At 47.6% G+C, this 22,364-nt stretch overlaps 1 protein-coding gene across 1 annotated transcript in view; it reads left to right on the top strand.

The window, feature by feature from the left end:
- LOC121273002 (transforming growth factor beta-2 proprotein-like) overlaps nucleotides 1-22,364 on the top strand; it is a 245,184-nt gene that overhangs the window by 4,152 nt on the left and 218,668 nt on the right. Inside the window, exons 2-4 of the mRNA XM_041179933.1 lie at nucleotides 3,134-3,297; nucleotides 4,403-4,535; nucleotides 5,011-5,121. Of these exons, the coding sequence (XP_041035867.1) occupies nucleotides 3,134-3,297; nucleotides 4,403-4,535; nucleotides 5,011-5,121 (408 nt within the window). The remainder of the gene's footprint in view (nucleotides 1-3,133; nucleotides 3,298-4,402; nucleotides 4,536-5,010; nucleotides 5,122-22,364) is intronic.

The raw sequence follows: 22,364 nt of genomic DNA, 5'->3' as shown, positions 1-22,364 counted from the left end.
TTCTAAAGGTTCTGCATATTTATATGTCTTTTTATAAGACACGGTCAGTTATAAAGGAGAAATTAGATCGGACCCTAACTGGATTCAGTTCACTGACTCTCACAGCCCACCCACTGTATATCACAGAGTCAAGCTTAGTCCTGACCCCGGGAATCAAACACACTGTACAACAGAGCAGAGCAGAAGCTGCCACAAATTCTTCCTCCTCCAGTTTGTGTTTCTCTCTCCCCAGTTTGTGTTTTTGTCCCACTCTCTCTCTCTCCCTAGTGTGTTTCTCTCTCCCCACCCCTCACACCACAGTTTGTGTTTCTCTCTCTCTAGTCAGTTCCCCATCTCTCTCTCTCTGTCTCCCCAGTTTGCGTTCCCCTCTCTCCCCAGTTTGCGTTCCCCTCTCTCCCCAGTTTGCGTTCCCCTCTCTCCCCAGTTTGCGTTCCCTTCTCTCCCCAGTTTGCGTTCCTCTCTCTCCCCAGTTTGCGTTCCCCTCTCTCCCCAGTTTGCGTTCCCCTCTCTCTCCAGTTTGCGGTCCCCTCTCTCCCCAGTTTGCGGTCCCCTCTCTCCCCAGTTTGCGTTCCCCTCTCTCCCCAGTTTGCGTTCCCCTCTCTCCCGTTTGCATTCCCCTCTCTCCCCAGTTTGTTTCTCTCTCTCCCCAGTCTGTCTTTCTCTCTCTCTTTCTCTCCAGTTTGTATTTCTCTCTCCCCACTTTGTGTTTCTCTCTCCTCAGCCTGCATTTCTCATTCTCTCTCACTCTCTCCATTTTCTCTTCCTCACTCTTTTTCACTCTCTCGCTCTCCCGTTTGTTTCTCTCTCTCTCTCACCCCAGTTTGTCTTTCTCATTCTCTCTCTACTCAGTCTGTGTTACGGTCTCTCTGCAGTTTGCCTTTCTCATTCTCTCTCTTTCTTTCCAGTCTGTTTTTTTTTCTCCCTCTCCCCAGTTTGTTTCTCTCTCTCTCCCCGTTTGTGTTTCTCTCTCTCCCCCCAGTTTGTGTTTCTCACTCTCTCTCCCGAGTTTGTGTTTCTCTCTCTCCCCCAGTTCGTGTTTCTCTCTCTCCCCCCAGTTTGTGTTTCTCTCTCACTCTCCCCATTTGTGTTTCTCTCTCCCGAGCGTGTGTTTCTCTCTCCCCCAAGTTTGTGTTTCTCTTTCTCTCCTCCAAGTTTGTGTTTCTCTTTCTCTCCTCCAAGTTTGTGTTTCTCTTTCTCCCCCCAGTTTGTGTTTTTCTCTCTCCCCCCAGTTTGTGTTTCTCTCTCTCCCCCCAGTTTGTGTTTCTCTCTCTCCCCCCAGTTTGTGTTTCTCTCTCCCCCCAAGTTTGTTTCTCTCTCCCCCCAGTTTGTGTTTCTCTCTCTCTCTCCCCCAGTTTGTGTTTCTCTCTCTCTCTCCCCCCAGTTTGTGTTTCTCTCTCTCTCTCCCCCCAGTTTGTGTTTCTCTCTCTCCCCCCAGTTTGTGTTTCTCTCTCTCTCTCCCCCCAGTTTGTGTTTCTCTCTCTCTTCCCCCAGTTTGTGTTTCTCTCTCTCCCCCCAGTTTGTGTTTCTCTCTCCCCAGTTTGTGTTTCTGTCCCTCTCTCTCCCTAGTGTGTTTCTCTATCCCCACCCCTCACACCACAGTTTGTGTTTCTCTCTCTCCAGTCAGTTCCCCATCTCTCTCTCTCTGTCTCCCCAGTTTGCGTTCCCCTCTCTCCCCAGTTTGCGTTCCCTTCTCTCCCCAGCTTGCGTTCCCTTCTCTCCCCAGCTTGCGTTCCTCTCTCTCCCCAGTTTGCGTTCCCCTCTCTCCCCAGTTTGCGTTCCCCTCTCTCCCCAGTTTGCGTTCCCCTCTCTCCCCAGTTTGCGTTCCCCTCTCTCTCCAGTTTGCGATCCCCTCTCTCTCCAGTTTGCGTTCCCCTCTCTCCCCAGTTTGCGTTCCCCTCTCTCCCCAGTTTGCGTTCCCCTCTCTCCCCAGTTTGCGTTCCCCTCTCTCCCCAGTTTGCGTTCCCCTCTCTCTCCAGTTTGCGATCCCCTCTCTCTCCAGTTTGCGGTCCCCTCTCTCCCCAGTTTGCGGTCCCCTCTCTCCCCAGTTTGCGTTCCCCTCTCTCCCCAGTTTGCGGTCCCCTCTCTCCCCAGTTTGCGGTCCCCTCTCTCCCCAGTTTGCGGTCCCCTCTCTCCCCAGTTTGCGGTCCCCTCTCTCCCCAGTTTGCGGTCCCCTCTCTCCCCAGTTTGCGGTCCCCTCTCTCCCCAGTTTGTTTCTCTCTCTCCCCAGTCTGTCTTTCTCTCTCTCTTTCTCTCCAGTTTGTATTTCTCTCTCCCCACTTTGTGTTTCTCTCTCCTCAGTCTGCATTTCTCATTCTCTCTCAATCTCTCTCTCCATTTTCTGTTCCTCACTCTTTTTCACTCTCTCGCTCTCCCATTTGTTTCTCTCTCTCTCTCTCTCTCACCACAGTTTGTGTTTCTCTCTCTCTCTCCCCCCAGTTTGTGTTTCTCTCTCTCTCTCTCCCCCCAGTTTGTGTTTCTCTCTCTCTCTCCCCCCAGTTTGTGTTTCTCTATCTCTCTCCCCCCAGTTTGTGTTTCCCTCTCTCTCTCTCCCCCCAGTTTGTGTTTCTCTCTCTCTCTCTCCCCCCAGTTTGTGTTTCTCTCTCTCTCTCTCTCCCCCCAGTTTGTGTTTCTCTCTCTCTCTCTCTCCCCCCAGTTTGTGTTTCTCTCTCTCTCTCCCCCCAGTTTGTGTTTCTCTCTCTCTCTCTCTCCCCCCAGTTTGTGTTTCTCTCTCTCTCTCCCCCTAGTTTGTGTTTCTCTCTCTCTCTCTCTCCTCCCAGTTTGTGTTTCTCTCTCTCTCCCCCCAGTTTGTGTTTCTCTCTCTCTCTCTCCCCCCAGTTTGTGTTTCTCTCTCTCTCTCCCCCCAGTTTGTGTTTCTCTCTCATTCTCTCTTCCCCCCAGTTTGTGCTGCCATCTTTTCTTCTCGATCTCTCTCCAGTTTGTTTCCTGAGGTCCCTTATACCCGGGGAAGGAAGGTTAGGCGCAAATACCTGGTGAAGTCGAGTCCCGTAGCTCTGGCAACCTCAGGTTAACTCAGGGGACAGTCGGGCCATGTTGGAGCTGCACGGTTATTTCGTCAGAGGCTGAGGTGCCTCAACTCAACCTCACCCCTGTGTCTTGCTCCCTTGTTCCTTAGATACGATTTCCACCAGTTTCTACAACCCATACTTTCGGCTGATCCACTTTGATGCCTCGACCATGGAGAGGAACATGTCAAACCTGGTGAAGGCAGAATTCCGACTTTACCGTATCCGATACCAGAAGTCCCAGGTGGCAGAGCAGAGAATCGAGCTGTACCAGGTAATGGGTGTGTTACGGGGGGGGCTGCAGGGCATGGGAGGGAGGGATGCAAGGGGCTGACCGAGAGGCCCTATGGACCAGGAGGCTCTGATAGGCCACAGTGCCCTCCTAAGAGTGAGCAGGGGCAGTGACTCCCCTCGCTCGATGACACCCCTGATAGTGCAGCACTCCCTCAGTGCTGCACTGGGGAATGTTAGCCTGGATTATGGGCTCAGGTTCCTGGAGTGGGTGGGTGTTAAGAGTAGGCTAGGGGAGGAGGCCTCATCTTAGCCGTAGGCCTCAGGAGGGTGTAGGCTTCATCTGGAAAGTAAGTCTCAAGATGGAGTGTAGGCTCATTTGGGGAGTAGGCCTCATACAGAGAGAAGGCCAGCGTTTATTGTCCATCCCTAATTGCCCTTGTTCGGTGGGGGAGGTGGAGATGGAGGTGGGGGTGGGGGGGGTGCGATCTGTGGGGGTCTGGAGTCACACTTAGGCCAGATCAGGTAAGGACGGCAGATTTCCTTCCCTAAAGCGACATTAATGAACCAGGTGGGTTTTTACAACATTTTGGCACTTTTAATTCCAGATTTTTATTGAATTCGAATTTCACTGGGACTGGGCCTCACCCTGGGACTGGGCCTCACCCTCCGATTGGGCCTCACCCTCCGATTGGGCCTCACCCTCCGATTGGGCATAAGCCTCCGATTGGACCTCACCCTGGGACTAGGCCTCACCTCAGAGGATACCTCACCCTGGGACTAGGCCTCACCCTGGGACTAGGCCTCACCCTGGGACTAGGCCTCACGCTCGGATTAGGCCTCACGCTCGGATTAGGCCTCACCCTGGGACTAGGCCTCACCCTCGGACTAGGCCTTACCCTCGGACTAGGCCTCACCCTCGGACTAGGCCTCATCTGGGAAATAGGTCTTATCCTGGGAGTCGGCCGTATCACAGATTAAGCTTCGCAGCCCTTAGGGGAAACCTGAGGGGGTTGGATGGGTCAAGACGGTTGTAAGGATTTAGAAGCGGTTTATTGCCGGACTGCAGGCCGCCTAGGCTGTTCCTCCTGTTCCCCACCAACCCCCTCCGCCCGGTATTATCGGTTGCTTGTTTTGGGCTGTTTTAGGTTCTCAAGGCCAGGGACCCGGCCTCTCCCGCCCAGCGCTATATTGACAGCAGGGTGGTACGTCCGCGGAGCGCAGGGGAATGGCTGACCTTCGATGTCACGGGGACGGTTAGTGAGTGGTTACTGCACCGAGGTGAGTGAGGTGTGTTCACCCGCTGTGAGACTGGGCACCCTGAGCCGTGAGTTGGGGCTGGGTGGCAGGAGGGAAAGGGCAGCGAGGAGGAGCGAAAGGGGGAAGGGCACAGCTCGAGGGAGAGGGCCGGTGTCGAGGTGGGGGGAGTCAGGTAGTAACCGGTGGGGGAGGGGAGGGGAGGGGGGGGGGGGGCGTTGTCTGGGTGACAGTGGGAGGGGCCAGGGTGACAGTGGGAGGGGCCAGGGTGACAGTGGGAGGCGCTGGGACAGTGGGGGCTGCTGGATTTCAGTGGGAGGAGGCGAGATGGCAGTGGGCGGGGACAGAATTCAATGGGTGGGGCTGGCAGGGGGTGGGTGGGGCTGGAACAGTGGGCGGAGCCACCAGGACAGAGGGCGGAGCCTCAGTGACAGCAGGCGGTGCCTCTGGTTGATTTTACTCTTTCCATTATCCAATCTGATCAATGCCTTTCTCTCAGACAGAAACCAGGGATTAAAGCTCAGTGTTCACTGTCCTTGCTGCACCTTCATTCCATCATCAAATAACATCATCTCCAATCGGAGCGAGGAGCTCGAGGCCAGGTTCGCAGGTAGGGAGAGGGAACTGACCCGAAACCAGGCCAGCAGAACCTATTGACACGGTTCCATAAACCATCGCCTGGTAAAGCATCGCCCCGTAAAACAGCGTCCCTCAAAACAGTGTCCTGTAAAAAAAGTCGCTTAAAACAGTGCCCTATAAAACAGCAGCCCTTAAGACAGTGCCCTGTAAAACAGCGTCCCTTAAAATAGTGCCCTGTAAAACAGTGTTCCTTAAAACAGTGCCCTGTAGAACAGCGTCCCTTAAAACAGTGCCCGGTAAACAGCGTCCCTTAAAACAGTGCCTGGTAAAACAGCGTCCCTTAAAATAGTGCCCTGTAAAACAACGTCCCTTAAAAAAGTGCCCTGTAAAACAACGTCCCTTAAAACAGTGCCGTGTAACACAGCGTCCCATAAAACAGTGCCCTGTAAAACAAGGTCCCTTAAAAGGTGCCGTGGAAAACAGCGTCCCTTAAAACAGTGCCCTGTAAAACAGCGTCCCTTAAATCAGTGCCCTGTAAAACGGTGTCCCTTAAAACAGTACCCTGTAAAACATCGACCGTTAAAACAGTGCCCTGTAGGACAGCGTCCCTTAAAACAGTGCCCTGTAGGACAGCGTCCCTTAAAACAGTGCCCTGTAAAACAACGTCCCTTAAAACAGTGCCCTGTAAAACAGCGTACCTTAAAACAGTACCCTGTAAAACAGCGTCCCTCAAAACAGTGCCCTGTAAAACAGCGTCCCTTAAAACAGTGCCCGGTAAACAGCGTCCCTTAAAACAGTGCCTGGTAAAACAGCGTCCCTTAAAATAGTGCCCTGTAAAACAACGTCCCTTAAAAAAATGCCCTGTAAAACAACGTCCCTTAAAAAAGTGCCCTGTAAAACAACGTCCCTTAAAACAGTGCCGTGTAACACAGCGTCCCATAAAACAGTGCCCTGTAAAACAGGGTCCCTTAAAAGGGGCCGTGGAAAACAGCGTCCCTTAAAACAGTGCACTGTAAAACAGCGTCCCTTAAATCAGTGCCCTGTAAAACAGTGTCCCTCAAAACAGTGCCCTGTAGGACAGCGTCCCTTAAAACAGTGCCCTGTAGGACAGCGTCCCTTAAAACAGTGCCCTGTAAAACAACGTCCCTTAAAACAGTGCCCTGTAAAACAGCGTACCTTAAAACAGTACCCTGTAAAACAGCATCCCTCAAAACAGTGCCCTGTAAAACAGCGTCCCTTAAAACAGTGCCCTGCAAAACAGCGTACCTTAAAACAGTGCCCTGTAAAACAGCGTACCTTAAAACAATACCGTGTAAAACAGCGTCCCTCAAAACAGTGCCCTGTAAAACAGTGCCACTTAAAACAGTGCCACTTAAAACAGCGTCCCTTAAAACAGCGTCCCTTAAAACAGCGTCCCTTAAAACAGCGTCCCTTAAAACAGCGTCCCTTAAAACAGTGTCCCTTAAAACAGCGCCCTGTAAAACAGCGTCCCTCAAAACAGTGCCCTGTAAGACAGTATCTCTTAAAACAGTGCCAGGTAAAACAGCGTCCCTTAAAAATGTGTCCCTTAAAACAGTGCCCAGTAAAAAAGTGTCCCTTAAAACGGTACCCTGTAAAACAGCGTCCTGTAAAACAGCGTCCCTTAAAACAGTGTCCCTTAAAACAGCGACCCTCAAAACAGTGCCCTGTAAAACAACGTCCCTTAAAACAGTGCCCTGTAAAACAGTGCCCCTTAAAACAGTGCCCAGTAAAACAGCGTCCCTCAAAACAGTGCCCTGTAAGACAGTGTCTCTTAAAACAGTGCCACGTAAAACAGCGCCCTTAAAACAGCTTCCCTTGAAAAATTGCCCTGTAAAACAACGTCCCTTAAAACAGTGCCCTGTAAAACAGTGCCCCTTAAAACAGTGCCCGGTAAAACAGCGTCCCTTAAAACAGTGCCCTGTAAAACAACGTCCCTTAAAACAGTGCCCTGTAAAACAACGTCCCTTAAAACAGTGCCCGGTAAACAGCGTCCCTTAAAACAGTGCCCTGTAAAACAGCATCCCTTAAAACAGTGCCCTGTAAAACTGCGTCCCTTAAAACAGTGCTCTGTAAAACAGCATCCCTCAAAACAGTGCCCTGTAAGACAGTGTCCCTTAAAACAGTGCCCAGTAAAAAAGTGTCCCTTAAAACGGTACCCTGTAAAACAGCGTCCTGTAAAACAGCGTCCTGTAAAACAACGTCCCTTAAAACAGTGCCCTGTAAAACAGTGCCCGTTAAAACAGTGCCCAGTAAAACAGCGTCCCTCAAAACAGTGCCCTGTAAGACAGTGTCTCTTAAAACAGCGCCCTTAAAACAGCGCCCTTAAAACAGCTTCCCTTGAAAAATTGCCCTGTAAAACAGCGTGCCTTAAAACCTTGTCCGGTAAAACAGCGTCCCTTAAAACAGTGCCGGGTAAAACAGCGTCCCTTAAAACCGTGCTCTGTAATAAAAAAGTGCCCTGTAAAACAGCATCCCGTAAAACAGTGCCCTGTAAAACAGCGTCCCTTCAAAGAGTGCCCTGTAAAACAGCGTCCCTTAAAAGAGTGCCCTGTAAAACAGCGTCCCTTAAAACAGTGCCCTGTAAAACAACGTCCCTTAAAACAGTGCCCTGTAAGACAGCGTCCCTTAAAACAGTGCCCTGTAAAACTGCGTCACTTAAAACAGTGCTCTGTAAAACAGCGTCCCTCAAAACAGTGCCCTGTAAGACAGTGTCCCTTAAAACAGTGCCCAGTAAAAAAGTGTCCCTTAAAACGGTACCCTGTAAAACGGTACCCTGTAAAACAGCGTCCTGTAAAACAGCGCCCTTAAAACAGCGCCCTTAAAACAGCGCCATTAAAACAGCGCCATTAAAACAGCGCCCTTAAAACAGCGCCCTTAAAACAGCGCCCTGTAAAACAGCTTCACTTAAAACATTGCCCTGTAAAACAGCGTGCCTTAAAATCTTGTCCCGTAAAACAGCGTCCCTTAAAAAAGTGCCCTGTAAAACAGCGTACCTTAAAACAGTGCCTTGTAAAAAAACGTCCCTTAAAACAGTGCCCTATAAAAAAAGTCCCTTAAAAGTGCCCTGTAAAACAGCGTCCCTTAAAACAGTGCCCTATAAAACAGCATCCCTTAAGACAGTGCCCTGTAAAAGAGCTTCCCTAAAAACAGTGCCCTGTAAAAAAACGTCCCTTAAAACAGCGCTCTGTAAAATAACGTCCCTAAAACAGTCCCCTATAAAACAGCGTCCCTTAAGACAGTGCCCTGTAAAAAAACATCCCTTATAACAGTGCCCTATAAAACAGCATCCCTTAAGACAGTGCCCTGTAAAACAGCGTCCCTTAAAACAGTGCCCTGTAAAAAAACATCCCTTATAACAGTGCCCTATAAAACAGCATCCCTTAAGACAGTGCCCTGTAAAACAGCGTCCCTTAAAATAGTGCCCTGTAAAAAAAGTCCCTTAAAACAAGTGCCCTGTAAAACAGCGTCCCTTAAAACAGTGCCCTGTAAAACAGCGTCCTGTAAAACAGCATCGCTTAAAACAGTGCCCTGTAAAACAGCGCCCCTTAAAACAGTGCCCTATAAATCAGTGTCCCTTAAAAGGGGCCCTGTAAAACAGCATCCCTTAAAACAGTGCCCTGGAAAACAGCACCCCTTGAAACACTGCCCTGTAAAACAGCGCCCCTTAAAACTGCCCTGTAAAATAGTGTCCCTTAAAACAGTGCCCTGTAAAACAGCGTCCCTTAAAATAGTGCCCTGTAAAACAGCGCACCTTAAAACAGTGCCCTGTAGAACAGCGTCATTCAAAACAGTGCCCTGTAAAACAGCGTCCCTTAAAACAGTGCCCGGTAAACAGCGTCCCTTAAAACAGTGCCCTGTAAAACAGCGTCCCTTAAAACAGTGCCCTGTAAAACAAAGTCCCTTAAAACAGTGCCCTGTAAAACAACGTTCCTTAAAACAATGCTGTGTAACACAGCGTCCCATAAAAAAGTGCCCTGTAAAACAGGGTCCCTTAAAAGGTGCCGTGGAAAACAGCATCCCTTAAAACAGTGCCCTGTAAAACAGCATCCCATAAATCAGTGCCCTGTAGGACAGCGTCCCTTAGAACAGTGCCCTGTAGGACAGCGTCCCTTAAAACAGTGCCCTGTAAAACAGCGTCCCTTAAAACAGTGCCCTGTAAAACAACGTCCCTTAAAACAGTGCCCTGTAAAACCGCGTCCCTTAAAACAGTGCCCTGTAAAACAACGTCCCTTAAAACAGTGCCCGGTAAACAGCGTCCCTTAAAACAGTGCCCGGTAAAACAGCGTCCCTTAAAACAGTGCCCGGTAAAACAACGTCCCTTAAAACAGTGCCGGGTAACACAGCGTCCCATAAAACAGTGCCCTGTAAAACAGTGTCCCTTAAATCAGTGCCCTGTAAAACAGTGTCCCTTAAAACAGTGCCCTGTAAAACATCGTCCCTTCAAACAGTGCCCTGTAGGACAGCGTCCCTTAAAACAGTGCCCTGTAGGACAGCGTCCCTTAAAACAGTGCCCTGTAAAACAATGTCCCTTAAAACAGTGCCCTGTAAAACAGCGTTCCTTAAAACAGTACCCTGTAAAACAGGGTCCCTCAAAACAGTGCCCTGTAAAACAGCGTCCCTTAAAACAGTGCCCTGTAAAACAGCGTCCCTCAAAACAGTGCCCTTTAAGACAGTGTCTCTTAAAACAGTGCCACGTAAAACAGCGTCCCTTAAAAATGTGACCATTAAAACAGTGCCCAGTAAAAAAGTGTCCCTTAAAACGGTACCCTGTAAAACAGAGTCCCTTAAAACAGCGTCCTGTAAAACAGCGTCCTGTAAAACAGCGTCCTGTAAAACAGCGTCCTGTAAAACAGCGTCCTGTAAAACAGCGTCCTTAAAACAGCGCCCTTAAAACAGCGCCCTTAAAACAGCGCCCTTAAAACAGCGCCCCTTAAAACTGCGCCCCTTAAAACAGCGCCCTTAAAACAGCGCCCTTAAAACAGCGCCCCTTAAAACAGCGCCCCTTAAAACAGCGTCCCTTAAAACCATGCTCTGTAATAAAAAAGTGCCCTGTAAAACAGCATCCCGTAAAACAGTGCCCTGTAAAACAGCGTCCCTTAAAAGAGTGCCCTGTAAAACAGCGTCCCTTAAAAGAGAGCCCTGTAAAACAACGTCCCTTAAAACAGTGCCCGGTAAACAGCGTCCCTTAAAACAGTGCCCGGTAAAACAGCGTCCCTTAAAACAGTGCCCTGTAAAACAACGTCCCTTAAAACAGTGCCCGGTAAAACAACGTCCCTTAAAACAGTGCCGGGTAACACAGCGTCCCATAAAACAGTGCCCTGTAAAACAGCGTCCCTTAAATCAGTGCCCTGTAAAACAGTGTCCCTTAAAACAGTGCCCTGTAAAACATCGTCCCTTCAAACAGTGCCCTGTAGGACAGCGTCCCTTAAAACAGTGCCCTGTAGGACAGCGTCCCTTAAAACAGTGCCCTGTAGGACAGCGTCCCTTAAAACAGTGCCCTGTAAAACAATGTCCCTTAAAACAGTGCCCTGTAAAACAGCGTGCCTTAAAGCAGTACCCTGTAAAACAGCGTCCCTCAAAACAGTGCCCTGTAAAACAGCGTCCCTTAAAACAGTGCCCTGTAAAACAGCGTCCCTTAAAACAGTGCCCTGTAAAACAGCGTACCTTAAAGCAGTACCCTGTAAAACAGCGTCCCTCAAAACAGTGCCCTATAAAACAGCATCCCTTAAGACAGTGCCCTGTAAAAGAGCTTCCCTAAAAACAGTGCCCTGTAAAAAAACGTCCCTTAAAACAGCGCTTTGTAAAATAACGTCCCTAAAACAGTGCCCTATAAAACAGCGTCCCTTAAGGCAGGGCCCTGTAAAACAGCGTCACTTAAAACAGTGCTCTGTAAAACAGAGTCCCTTAAAACTGTGCCTTCTAAAAAAACGTCCCTTATAACAGTGCCCTATAAAACAGCATCCCTTAAGGCAGGGCCCTGTAAAACAGCGTCACTTAAAACAGTGCCCTGTAAAACAGCGTCCCTTAAGAAAGTGCCCTGTAAAACAGCGTCCCTTAAAATAGTGCACTGTAAAAAAACGTCCCTTAAAACAGTGCCCTGTAAAACAGCGTACCTTAAAACAGAGCCCTGTAAAACAGCATCCCTTAAAATAGTGCCCCGTAAAACAGCGCACCTTAAAACAGTGCCCTGTAGAACAGCGTCATTCAAAACAGTGCCCTGTAAAACAGCGTCCCTTAAAACAGTGCCCGGTAAACAGCGTCCCTTAAAACAGTGCCCTGTAAAACAGCGTCCCTTAAAACAGTGCCCTGTAAAACAAAGTCCCTTAAAACAGTGCCCTGTAAAACAACGTCCCTTAAAACAATGCTGTGTAACACAGCGTCCCATAAAAAAGTGCCCTGTAAAACAGGGTCCCTTAAAAGGTGCCGTGGAAAACAGCATCCCTTAAAACAGTGCCCTGTAAAACAGCATCCCTTAAATCAGTGCCCTGTAGGACAGCGTCCCTTAAAACAGTGCCCTGTAGGACAGCGTCCCTTAAAACAGTGCCCTGTAAAACAGCGTCCCTTAAAACAGTGCCCTGTAAAACAACGTCCCTTGAAACAGTGCCCTGTAAAACCACGTCCCTTAAAACAGTGCCCTGTAAAACAACGTCCCTTAAAACAGTGCCCTGTAAAACAGCGACCCTCAAAACAGTGCCCTGTAAAACAGCGACCCTCAAAACAGTGCCCTGTAAAACAGCGACCCTCAAAACAGTGCCCTGTAAAACAACGTCCCTTAAAACAGTGCCCTGTAAAACAGCGTCCCTCAAAACAGTGCCCTGTAAGACAGTGTCTCTTAAAACAGTGCCACGTAAAACAGCGCCCTTAAAACAGCGCCCTTAAAACAGCGCCCTTAAAACAGCGCCCTTAAAACAGCTTCCCTTGAAAAATTGCCCTGTAAAACAGCGTGCCTTAAAACCTTGTCCGGTAAAACAGCGTCCCTTAAAACAGTGCCCTGTGAAACAGCGTCCCTTAAAACCGTGCTCTGTAATAAAAAAGTGCCCTGTAAAACAGCATCCCGTAAAACAGTGCCCTGTAAAACAGCGTCCCTTAAAAGAGTGCCCTGTAAAACAGCGTCCCTTAAAAGAGTGCCCTGTAAAACAGCATCCCTTAAAACAGTGCCCTGTAAAACAACGTCCCTTAAAACAGTGCCCGGTAAACAGCGTCCCTTAAAACAGTGCCCGGTAAAACAGCGTCCCTTAAAACAGTGCCCTGTAAAACAACGTCCCTTAAAACAGTGCCCGGTAAAACAACGTCCCTTAAAACAGTGCCGGGTAACACAGCGTCCCATAAAACAGTGCCCTGTAAAACAGCGTCCCTTAAATCAGTGCCCTGTAAAACAGTGTCCCTTAAAACAGTGCCCTGTAAAACATCGTCCCTTCAAACAGTGCCCTGTAGGACAGCGTCCCTTAAAACAGTGCCCTGTAGGACAGCGTCCCTTAAAACAGTGCCCTGTAAAACAATGTCACTTAAAACAGTGCCCGGTAAAACAACGTCCCTTAAAACAGTGCCGGGTAACACAGCGTTCCATAAAACAGTGCCCTGTAAAACAGCGTCCCTTAAATCAGTGCCCTGTAAAACAGTGTCCCTTAAAACAGTGCCCTGTAAAACATCGTCCCTTCAAACAGTGCCCTGTAGGACAGCGTCCCTTAAAACAGTGCCCTGTAGGACAGCGTCCCTTAAAACAGTGCCCTGTAAAACAATGTCACTTAAAACAGTGCCCTGTAAAACAGGGTCCCTCAAAACAGTGCCCTGTAAAACAGCGTCCCTTAAAACAGTGCCCTGTAAAACAGCGTCCCTCAAAACAGTGCCCTTTAAGACAGTGTCTCTTAAAACAGTGCCACGTAAAACAGCGTCCCTTAAAAAAGTGACCATTAAAACAGTGCCCAGTAAAAAAGTGTCCCTTAAAACGGAACCCTGTAAAACAGAGTCCCTTAAAACAGCGTCCTGTAAAACAGCGTCCTGTAAAACAGCGCCCTTAAAACAGCGCCCTTAAAACAGCGCCCTTAAAACAGCGCCCTTAAAACAGCGCCCTTAAAACAGCGCCATTAACACAGCGCCCTTAAAACAGCGCCCTTAAAACTGCGCCCCTTAAAACTGCGCCCCTTAAAACAGCGCCCTTAAAACAGCGCCCCATAAAACAGCGCCCCTTAAAACAGCGCCCCTTAAAACAGCGTCCCTTAAAACCGTGCTCTGTAATAAAAAAGTGCCCTGTAAAACAGCATCCCGTAAAACAGTGCCCTGTAAAACAGCGTCCCTTAAAAGAGTGCCCTGTAAAACAGCGTCCCTTAAAAGAGTGCCCTGTAAAACAACGTCCCTTAAAACAGTGCCCGGTAAACAGCGTCCCTTAAAACAGTGCCCTGTAAAACAACGTCCCTTAAAACAGTGCCCGGTAAAACAACGTCCCTTAAAACAGTGCCAGGTAACACAGCGTCCCATAAAACAGTGCCCTGTAAAACAGCGTCCCTTAAATCAGTGCCCTGTAAAACAGTGTCCCTTAAAACAGTGCCCTGTAAAACATCGTCCCTTCAAACAGTGCCCTGTAGGACAGCGTCCCTTAAAACAGTGCCCTGTAGGACAGCGTCCCTTAAAACAGTGCCCTGTAAAACAATGTCCCTTAAAACAGTGCCCTGTAAAACAGCGTGCCTTAAAGCAGTACCCTGTAAAACAGCGTCCCTCAAAACAGTGCCCTGTAAAACAGCGTCCCTCAAAACAGTGCCCTGTAAAACAGCGTCCCTTAAAACAGTGCTCTGTAAAACAGCGTCCCTTAAAACAGTGCCCTGTAAAGCAGCGTACCTTAAAGCAGTACCCTGTAAAACAGCGTCCCTCAAAACAGTGCCCTATAAAACAGCATCCCTTAAGACAGTGCCCTGTAAAAGAGCTTCCCTAAAAACAGTGCCCTGTAAAAAAACGTCCCTTAAAACAGCGCTCTGTAAAATAACGTCCCTAAAACAGTGCCCTATAAAACAGCGTCCCTTAAGGCAGGGCCCTGTAAAACAGCGTCACTTAAAACAGTGCTCTGTAAAACAGAGTCCCTTAAAACTGTGCCTTCTAAAAAAACGTCCCTTATAACAGTGCCCTATAAAACAGCATCCCTTAAGGCAGGGCCCTGTAAAACAGCGTCACTTAAAACAATGCCCTGTAAAACAGCGTCCCTTAAGAAAGTGCCCTGTAAAACAGCGTCCCTTAAAACAGTGCCCTGTAAAAAAACGTCCCTTAAAACAGCGCTCTGTAAAATAACGTCCCTAAAACAGTGCCCTATAAAACAGCATCCCTTAAGGCAGGGCCCTGTAAAACAGCGTCACTTAAAACAGTGCTCTGTAAAACAGAGTCCCTTAAAACTGTGCCTTCTAAAAAAACGTCCCTTATAACAGTGCCCTATAAAACAGCATCCCTTAAGGCAGGGCCCTGTAAAACAGCGTCACTTAAAACAGTGCCCTGTAAAACAGCGTCCCTTAAGACAGTGCCCTGTAAAACAGCGTCCCTTAAAATAGTGCACTGTAAAAAAACGTCCCTTAAAACAGTGCCCTGTAAAACAGCGTACCTTAAAACAGAGCCCTGTAAAACACCGTCCCTTAAAACTGTGCCCTGTAAAACAGCGTCCCTTAAAACAGTGCCCTGTAAAACAGCGTCCCTTAAAACCGTGCCCTGTAAAACAGCGTCCATTGAAACAGTGCCCTGTAGAACAACGTCCCTTAAAACAGTGCCCTGTAAAACAGCGTCCCCTAAAACGGTGGCCAGTAAAACAGCGTCCCTTAAAACAGTGCCCTGTAAAACTGCGTCCCTTAAAACAGTGCCCTGTAAAACAGCGTCCCTTAAACCAGTGCCCTTTAAAACAGCGGCCCTTAAAACAGTGCCCTGTAGAACAGCGTCCCTTAAAACGGTGGTCAGTAAAACAGCGTCCCTTAGAAGAGTGCCCTGTAAAACAGCGTCCCTTAAAATAGTGCCCTGTAAAACAGCGTCCCTTAAAACGGTGGCCAGTAAAACAGCGTCCCTTAAAACAGTGCCCTGTAAAACAGCGTCCGATAAAACTGCATCCCTTGAAACAGTGCCCTGTAAAACAGCGTCCCTTAAAACAGTGACCAGTAAAACAGCATCCCTTAAAACGGTGCCCAGTAAAACAGCATCCCTTAAAACAGTGCCCTGTAAAACAACGTCCCTTAAATGAGTGCCCAGTAAAACAGCGTCCCTTAAAGCATTGCCCAGTAAAACAGCGTCCCTTAAAACAGTGCCAGGTAAAACAGCGTCCCTTAAAACATTGCCCAGTAAAACAGCGTCCCTTAAAACATTGCCCAGTAAAACAACATCCCTTAAAACAGTGCCCTGTAAAACAACGTCCCTTAAAACAGTGCCCAGTAAAACAGCGTCCCTTAAAAGAGTGCCCAGTAAAACAGCGTTCCTTAAAAGTGCCCTGTAAACAGCGTCCCTTAAAACAGTGCCCTGTAAAACAGCGAGCCTTAAAACAGGGCCCTGTAAAACAGCGCACCTTAAAACAGTGCCCTGTAAAAGAGCGTCCGATAAAACAGTGCCCTGTAAAACAGCGTCGCTTAAAACAGTGCCATGTAAAACATCGTCCCTTAAAACAGTGCCCTGTAAAACAGCGTCCGATAAAACAGCGCCCTGTAAAACAGCGTCCCTTAAAACAGTGCCCTGTAAAACCGTGCCTTAAAACAGTGCCCTGTAAAACAGCGCCCTTAAAACAGTGCCCTGTAAAACAGCGACCCTCAAAACAGTGCCCTGTAAAACAGCGACCCTCAAAACAGTGCCCTGTAAAACAGCGACCCTCAAAACAGTGCCCTGTAAAACAGTGCCCCTTAAAACAGTGCCCAGTAAAACAGCGTCCCTCAAAACAGTGCCCTGTAAGACAGTGTCTCTTAAAACAGTGCCACGTAAAACAGCGCCCTTAAAACAGCGCCCTTAAAACAGCGCCCTTAAAACAGCTTCCCTTGAAAAATTGCCCTGTAAAACAGCGTGCCTTAAAACCTTGTCCGGTAAAACAGCGTCCCTTAAAACAGTGCCCTGTAAAACAGCGTCCCTTAAAACCGTGCTCTGTAATAAAGAAGTGCCCTGTAAAACAGCATCCCGTAAAACAGTGCCCTGTAAAACAGCGTCCCTTAAAAGAGTGCCCTGTAAAACAGCGTCCCTTAAAAGAGTGCCCTGTAAAACAGCATCCCTTAAAACAGTGCCCTGTAAAACAACATCCCTTAAAACAGTGCCCGGTAAACAGCGTCCCTTAAAACAGTGCCCTGTAAAACAGCGTCCCTTAAAAGAGTGCCCTGTAAAACAGCGTCCCTTAAAAGAGTGCCCTGTAAAACAGCATCCCTTAAAACAGTGCCCTGTAAAACAACGTCCCTTAAAACAGTGCCCTGTAGGACAGCGTCCCTTAAAACAGTGCCCTGTAAAACAATGTCCCTTAAAACAGTGCCCTGTAAAACAGCGTTCCTTAAAACAGTACCCTGTAAAACAGGGTCCCTCAAAACAGTGCCCTGTAAAACAGCGTCCCTTAAAACAGTGCCCTGTAAAACAGCGTCCCTCAAAACAGTGCCCTTTAAGACAGTGTCTCTGAAAACAGTGCCACGTAAAACAGCGTCCCTTAAAAATGTGACCATTAAAACAGTGCCCAGTAAAAAAGTGTCCCTTAAAACGGTACCCTGTAAAACAGAGTCCCTTAAAACAGCGTCCTGTAAAACAGCGTCCTGTAAAACAGCGCCCTTAAAACAGCGCCCTTAAAACAGCGCCCTTAAAACAGCGCCCTTAAAACAGCTCCCTTAAAACTGCGCCCCTTAAAACTGCGCCCCTTAAAACAACGCCCTTAAAACAGCGCCCTTAAAACAGCGCCCTTAAAACAGCGCCCCTTAAAACAGCGCCCCTTAAAACAGCGTCCCTTAAAACCGTGCTCTGTAATAAAAAAGTGCCCTGTAAAACAGCATCCCGTAAAACAGTGCCCTGTAAAACAGCGTCCCTTAAAAGAGTGCCCTGTAAAACAGCGTCCCTTAAAAGAGTGCCTTGTAAAACAGTGTCCCTTAAAAGAGTGCCCTGTAAAACAACGTCCCTTAAAACAGTGCCCGGTAAACAGCGTCCCTTAAAACAGTGCCCGGTAAAACAGCGTCCCTTAAATAAGTGCCCTGTAAAACAACGTCCCTTAAAACAGTGCCCGGTAAAACAACGTCCCTTAAAACAGTGCCGGGTAACACAGCGTCCCATAAAACAGTGCCCTGTAAAACAGCGTCCCTTAAATCAGTGCCCTGTAAAACAGTGTCCCTTAAAACAGTGCCCTGTAAAACATCGTCCCTTCAAACAGTGCCCTGTAGGACAGCGTCCCTTAAAACAGTGCCCTGTAGGACAGCGTCCCTTAAAACAGTGCCCTGTAGGACAGCGTCCCTTAAAACAGTGCCCTGTAAAACAATGTCCCTTAAAACAGTGCCCTGTAAAACAGCGTGCCTTAAAGCAGTACCCTGTAAAACAGCGTCCCTCAAAACAGTGCCCTGTAAAACAGCGTCCCTTAAAACAGTGCCCTGTAAAACAGCGTCCCTTAAAACAGTGCCCTGTAAAACAGCGTACCTTAAAGCAGTACCCTGTAAAACAGCGTCCCTCAAAACAGTGCCCTATAAAACAGCATCCCTTAAGACAGTGCCCTGTAAAAGAGCTTCCCTAAAAACAGTGCCCTGTAAAAAAACGTCCCTTAAAACAGCGCTCTGTAAAATAACGTCCCTAAAACAGTGCCCTATAAAACAGCGTCCCTTAAGGCAGGGCCCTGTAAAACAGCGTCACTTAAAACAGTGCTCTGTAAAACAGAGTCCCTTAAAACTGTGCCTTCTAAAAAAACGTCCCTTATAACAGTGCCCTATAAAACAGCATCCCTTAAGGCAGGGCCCTGTAAAACAGCGTCACTTAAAACAGTGCCCTGTAAAACAGCGTCCCTTAAGACAGTGCCCTGTAAAACAGCGTCCCTTAAAACAGTGCCCGGTAGAACAACGTCCCTTAAAACAGTGCCCTGTAAAACAGCGTCCCTTAAAACAGTGCCCAGTAAAACAGCGTCCCTCAAAACATTGCCCAGTAAAACAGCGTCCCTTAAAACAGTGACCTGTAAAACAGCATCCTTTAAAACAGTGCCCTGTAAAACAGCATCCCTTAAAACAGTACCCTGTAAAACAGCATCCCTTAAAAGAGTGCCCAGTAAAACACCGTCCCTTAAAACCGTGCCCAGTAAAACAGCGTCCCTTAAATGAGTGCCCAGTAAAACAGCGTCCCTTAAAACATTGCCCAATAAAACAGCGTCCTTTAAAACATTGCCCAGTAAAACAGCGTCCTAAAAAGAGTGCCCTGTAAAACAGTGTCCCTTAAAACAGTGCCCAGTAAAACAGCGTCCCTTAAAAGAGTGCCCTGTAAAACAGCGTCCCTTAAAAGAGTGCCCAGTAAAACAGCGTCCCTCAAAACATTGCCCTGTAAAACAGCGTCCATTAAAATAGTGCCCTGTAAAACAGTGCCCCATAAACCAGTGCCCTGTAAAACAGCGTCCCATAAAAAAGTGCCCTGTAAAACAGCGACCCTTAAAACAGTGCCATGTAAACCAGCGTCCCTTAAAACAGTGCCCTGTAAAACAGCGTCCGATAAAACAGTGCCCTGAAAAACAGCGTCCCTTAAAACCGTGCCATATAAAACAGTGCCCTGTAAAACAGCGTTCTGTAAAACAGTGCCCCATAAACCAGTGCCCTGTAAAACAGCGTCCCTTAAAAAAGTGCCCTGTAGAACAACGTCCCTTAAAACAGTGCCCTGTAAAACAGCGTCCCTTAAAACAGTGCCCTGTAAAACAGCGTCCCTTAAAACGGTGGCCAGTAAAACAGCGTCCCTTAAAGCAGTGGCCAGTAAAACAGCGTTCCTTAAAACAGAGCCCTGTAAAACAGCGTCCCTTAAACCAGTGCCCTGTAAAACAGCGTCCCTTAAAACAGTGCCCAGTAAAACAGCGTCCCTTAAAACATTGCCCAGTAAAACAGCGTCCCTTAAAACATTGCCCAGTAAAACAGCGTCACTTAAAAGAGCGCCCTGTAAAACAGCGTCCCTTAAAACAGTGCCCAGTAAAACAGCATCCCATAACACAGTGCCCTGTAAAACTGCGTCCCTTAAAAAACTGCCCTGTAAAACAGCGTCCCTTAAAACAGTGCCCTGTAAAACAACGTCCCTTAAAACAGTGCCCAGTAAAACAGCGTTCCTTAAAACAGTGCCCTGGAAACAGCGTCCCTTAAAACATTGCCCTGTAAAACAGCGCCCATTAAAATAGTGCGCTGTAAAACAGTGCCCCATAAACCAGTGCCCTGTAAAATAGTGCCCTGTAAAACAGTGCCCCATAAAAAAGTGCCCTGTAAAACAGCGACCCTTAAAACAGTGCCATGTAAAACAGCGTCCCTTAAAACAGTGCCCTGTAAAACAGCGTCCGGTAAAACAGTGCCCTGAAAAACAGCGTCCCTTAAAACCGTGCCATATAAAACAGTGCCCTGTAAAACAGCGTTCTGTAAAACAGTGCCCCATAAACCAGTGCCCTGTAAAACAGCGTCCCTTAAAAAAGAGCCCTGTAGAACAACGTCCCTTAAAACAGTGCCCTGTAAAACAGCGTCCCTTAAAACAGTGCCCTGAAAAACAGCGTCCCTTAAAACGGTGGCCAGTAAAACAGCGTCCCTTAAAACGGTGGCCAGTAAAACAGCGTCCCTTAAGACAGTGCCCTGTAAAACACCGTCCCTTAAAACAGTGCCCAGTAAAACAGCGTCCCTTAAAAGAGTGCCCAGTAAAACAGCGTCACTTAAATGAGTGCCCAGTAAAACAGCGTCCCTTAAAACATTGCCAAGTAAAACAGCGTCCTTTAAAACATTAACAGAATTACCTGGAAAAACTCAGCAGGTCTGGCAGCATCGGCGGAGAAGAAAAGAGTTGACGTTTCGAGTCCTCATGACCCTTCGACAGAACTTGAGTTCGAGTCCAGGAAAGAGCTGAAATATAAGCTGGTTTAAGGTGTGTGTGTGGGGGGCGGAGAGATAGAGAGACAGAGAGGTGGAGGGGGTTGGTGTGGTTGTAGCGACAAACAAGCAGTGATAGAAGCAGAATATCAAAAGATGTCAACAACAATAGTACAATAGAACACATAGGTGTTAAAGATAAAGTTGGTGATATTATCTAAACGAATGTGCTAATTAAGAATGGATGGTAGGGCACTCAAGGTATAGCTCTAGTGGGTTTTTTTTTTTATTTTATATAATGGAAATAGGTGGGAAAAGGAAAATCTTTATAATTTATTGGGAAAAAAAAAAAAAAGAGAAGGGGGAAACAGAAAGGGGGTGAGGATGGGGGAGGGGACTCACGACCTAAAGTTGTTGAATTCAATATTCAGTCCGGAAGGCTGTAAAGTCCCTAGTCGGAAGATGAGGTGTTGTTCCTCCAGTTTGCGTTGGGCTTCACTGGAACAATGCAGCAAGCCAAGGACAGACATGTGGGCAAGAGAGCAGGGTGAAACGTCAACTCTCTTTCGAAACGTCAACTCTTTTCTTCTCCGCCGATGCTGCCAGACCTGCTGAGTTTTTCCAGGTAATTCTGTTTTTGTTTTGGATTTCCAGCATCCGCAGTTTTTTTGTTTTTTTTTTTTTTTTTTTGTTTTTTTCCTTTAAAACATTGCCCAGTAAAAGAGCGTCCCTTAAAACAGTGCCCTGTTAAACAGTGCCCCTTAAAACAGTGCCCAGTAAAACAGCGTCCCTTAAAACATTGCCCAGTAAAACAGCGTTCCTTAAAAAATTGCCCAGTAAAACAGCGGCCCTTAAAACATTGCCCAGTAAAGCAGTGCCCCTTAGACCAATGCCCTGTAAAACAGCGTCCCTTAAAACAGTGCCCAGTAAAACAGCGTTCCTTAAAACAGTGCCCTGTAAAACAGCGTCCCTTAAAACAGTGCCCAGTAAAACAGCGGCCCTTAAAACATTGCCCAGTAAAACACTGCCCCTTAAACCAGAGCCCTGTAAAACAGCGTCCCTTAAAACAGTGCCCTGTAGAACAATGTCCCTTAAAACAGTGCCCTGTAAAACAGTGCCCCTTAAACCAATGCCCTGTAAAACAGTGTCCCTTAAAACAGTGCCCAGTAAAACAGCGTTCCTTAAAACAGTGCCCTGTAAAACAGCGTTCCTTAAACCAGTGCCCTGTAAAACAGCGTCCCTTAAAACAGTGCCCAGTAAAACAGCGTTCCTTAAATAATTGCCCAGTAAAACAGCAGCCCTTAAAACATTGCCCAGTAAAACAGTGCCCCTTAAACCAGGGCCCTGTAAAACAGCGTCCCTTAAAACAGTGCCCGGTAGAACAACGTCCCTTAAAACAGTGACCTGTAATACAGCGTCCCTTAAAACGGTGGCCAGTAAAACAGCGTCCCTTAAAACAGTGCCCTGTAAAACAACGTCCGATAAAACTGCATCCCTTAAAACAGTGATCTGTAAAACAGCATCCTTTAAAACAGTGCCCTGTAAAACAGCATCCCTTAAAAGAGTGCCCAGTAAAACACCGCCCCTTTAAACCGTGCCCAGTAAAACAGCGTCCCTTAAATGAGTGCCCAGTAAAACAGCGTCCCTTAAAACATTGCCCAGTATAACAGCGTCCTAAAAAGAGTGCCCTGTAAAACAGTGTCCCTTAAAACAGTGCCCAGTAAAACAGCGTCCCTTAAAAGAGTGCCCTGTAAAACAGCGTCCCTTAAAACAGTGCCCAGTAAAACAGCGTCCCTCAAAACATTGCCCAGTAAAACAGCGTCCCTTAAAACAGTGACCTGTAAAACAGCATTCTTTAAAACAGTGCCCTGTAAAACAGCATCCCTTAAAACAGTGCCCTGTAAAACAGCATCCCTTAAAAGAGTGCCCAGTAAAACACCGTCCCTTAAAACCGTGCCCAGTAAAACAGCGTCCCTTAAATGAGTGCCCAGTAAAACAGCGTCCTTTAAAACATTGCCCAGTAAAACAGCGTCCTTTAAAACATTGCCCAGTAAAACAGCGTCCTAAAAAGAGTGCCCTGTAAAACAGCGTCCCTTAAAACGGTGGCCAGTAAAACAGCGTCCCTTAAGACAGTGCCCTGTAAAACACCGTCCCTTAAAACAGTGCCCAGTAAAACAGCGTCCCTTAAAAGAGTGCCCAGTAAAACAGCGTCACTTAAATGAGTGCCCAGTAAAACAGCGTCCCTTAAAACATTGCCAAGTAAAACAGC

This window comes from Carcharodon carcharias, chromosome 37 (assembly GCF_017639515.1).
Source record: "Carcharodon carcharias isolate sCarCar2 chromosome 37, sCarCar2.pri, whole genome shotgun sequence".
NCBI classification, from domain to species: domain Eukaryota; kingdom Metazoa; phylum Chordata; class Chondrichthyes; order Lamniformes; family Lamnidae; genus Carcharodon; species Carcharodon carcharias.
The sequence above is the reverse complement of the archived record's forward strand: the minus strand, read 5'-3'. Positions and strand labels throughout refer to the sequence as shown.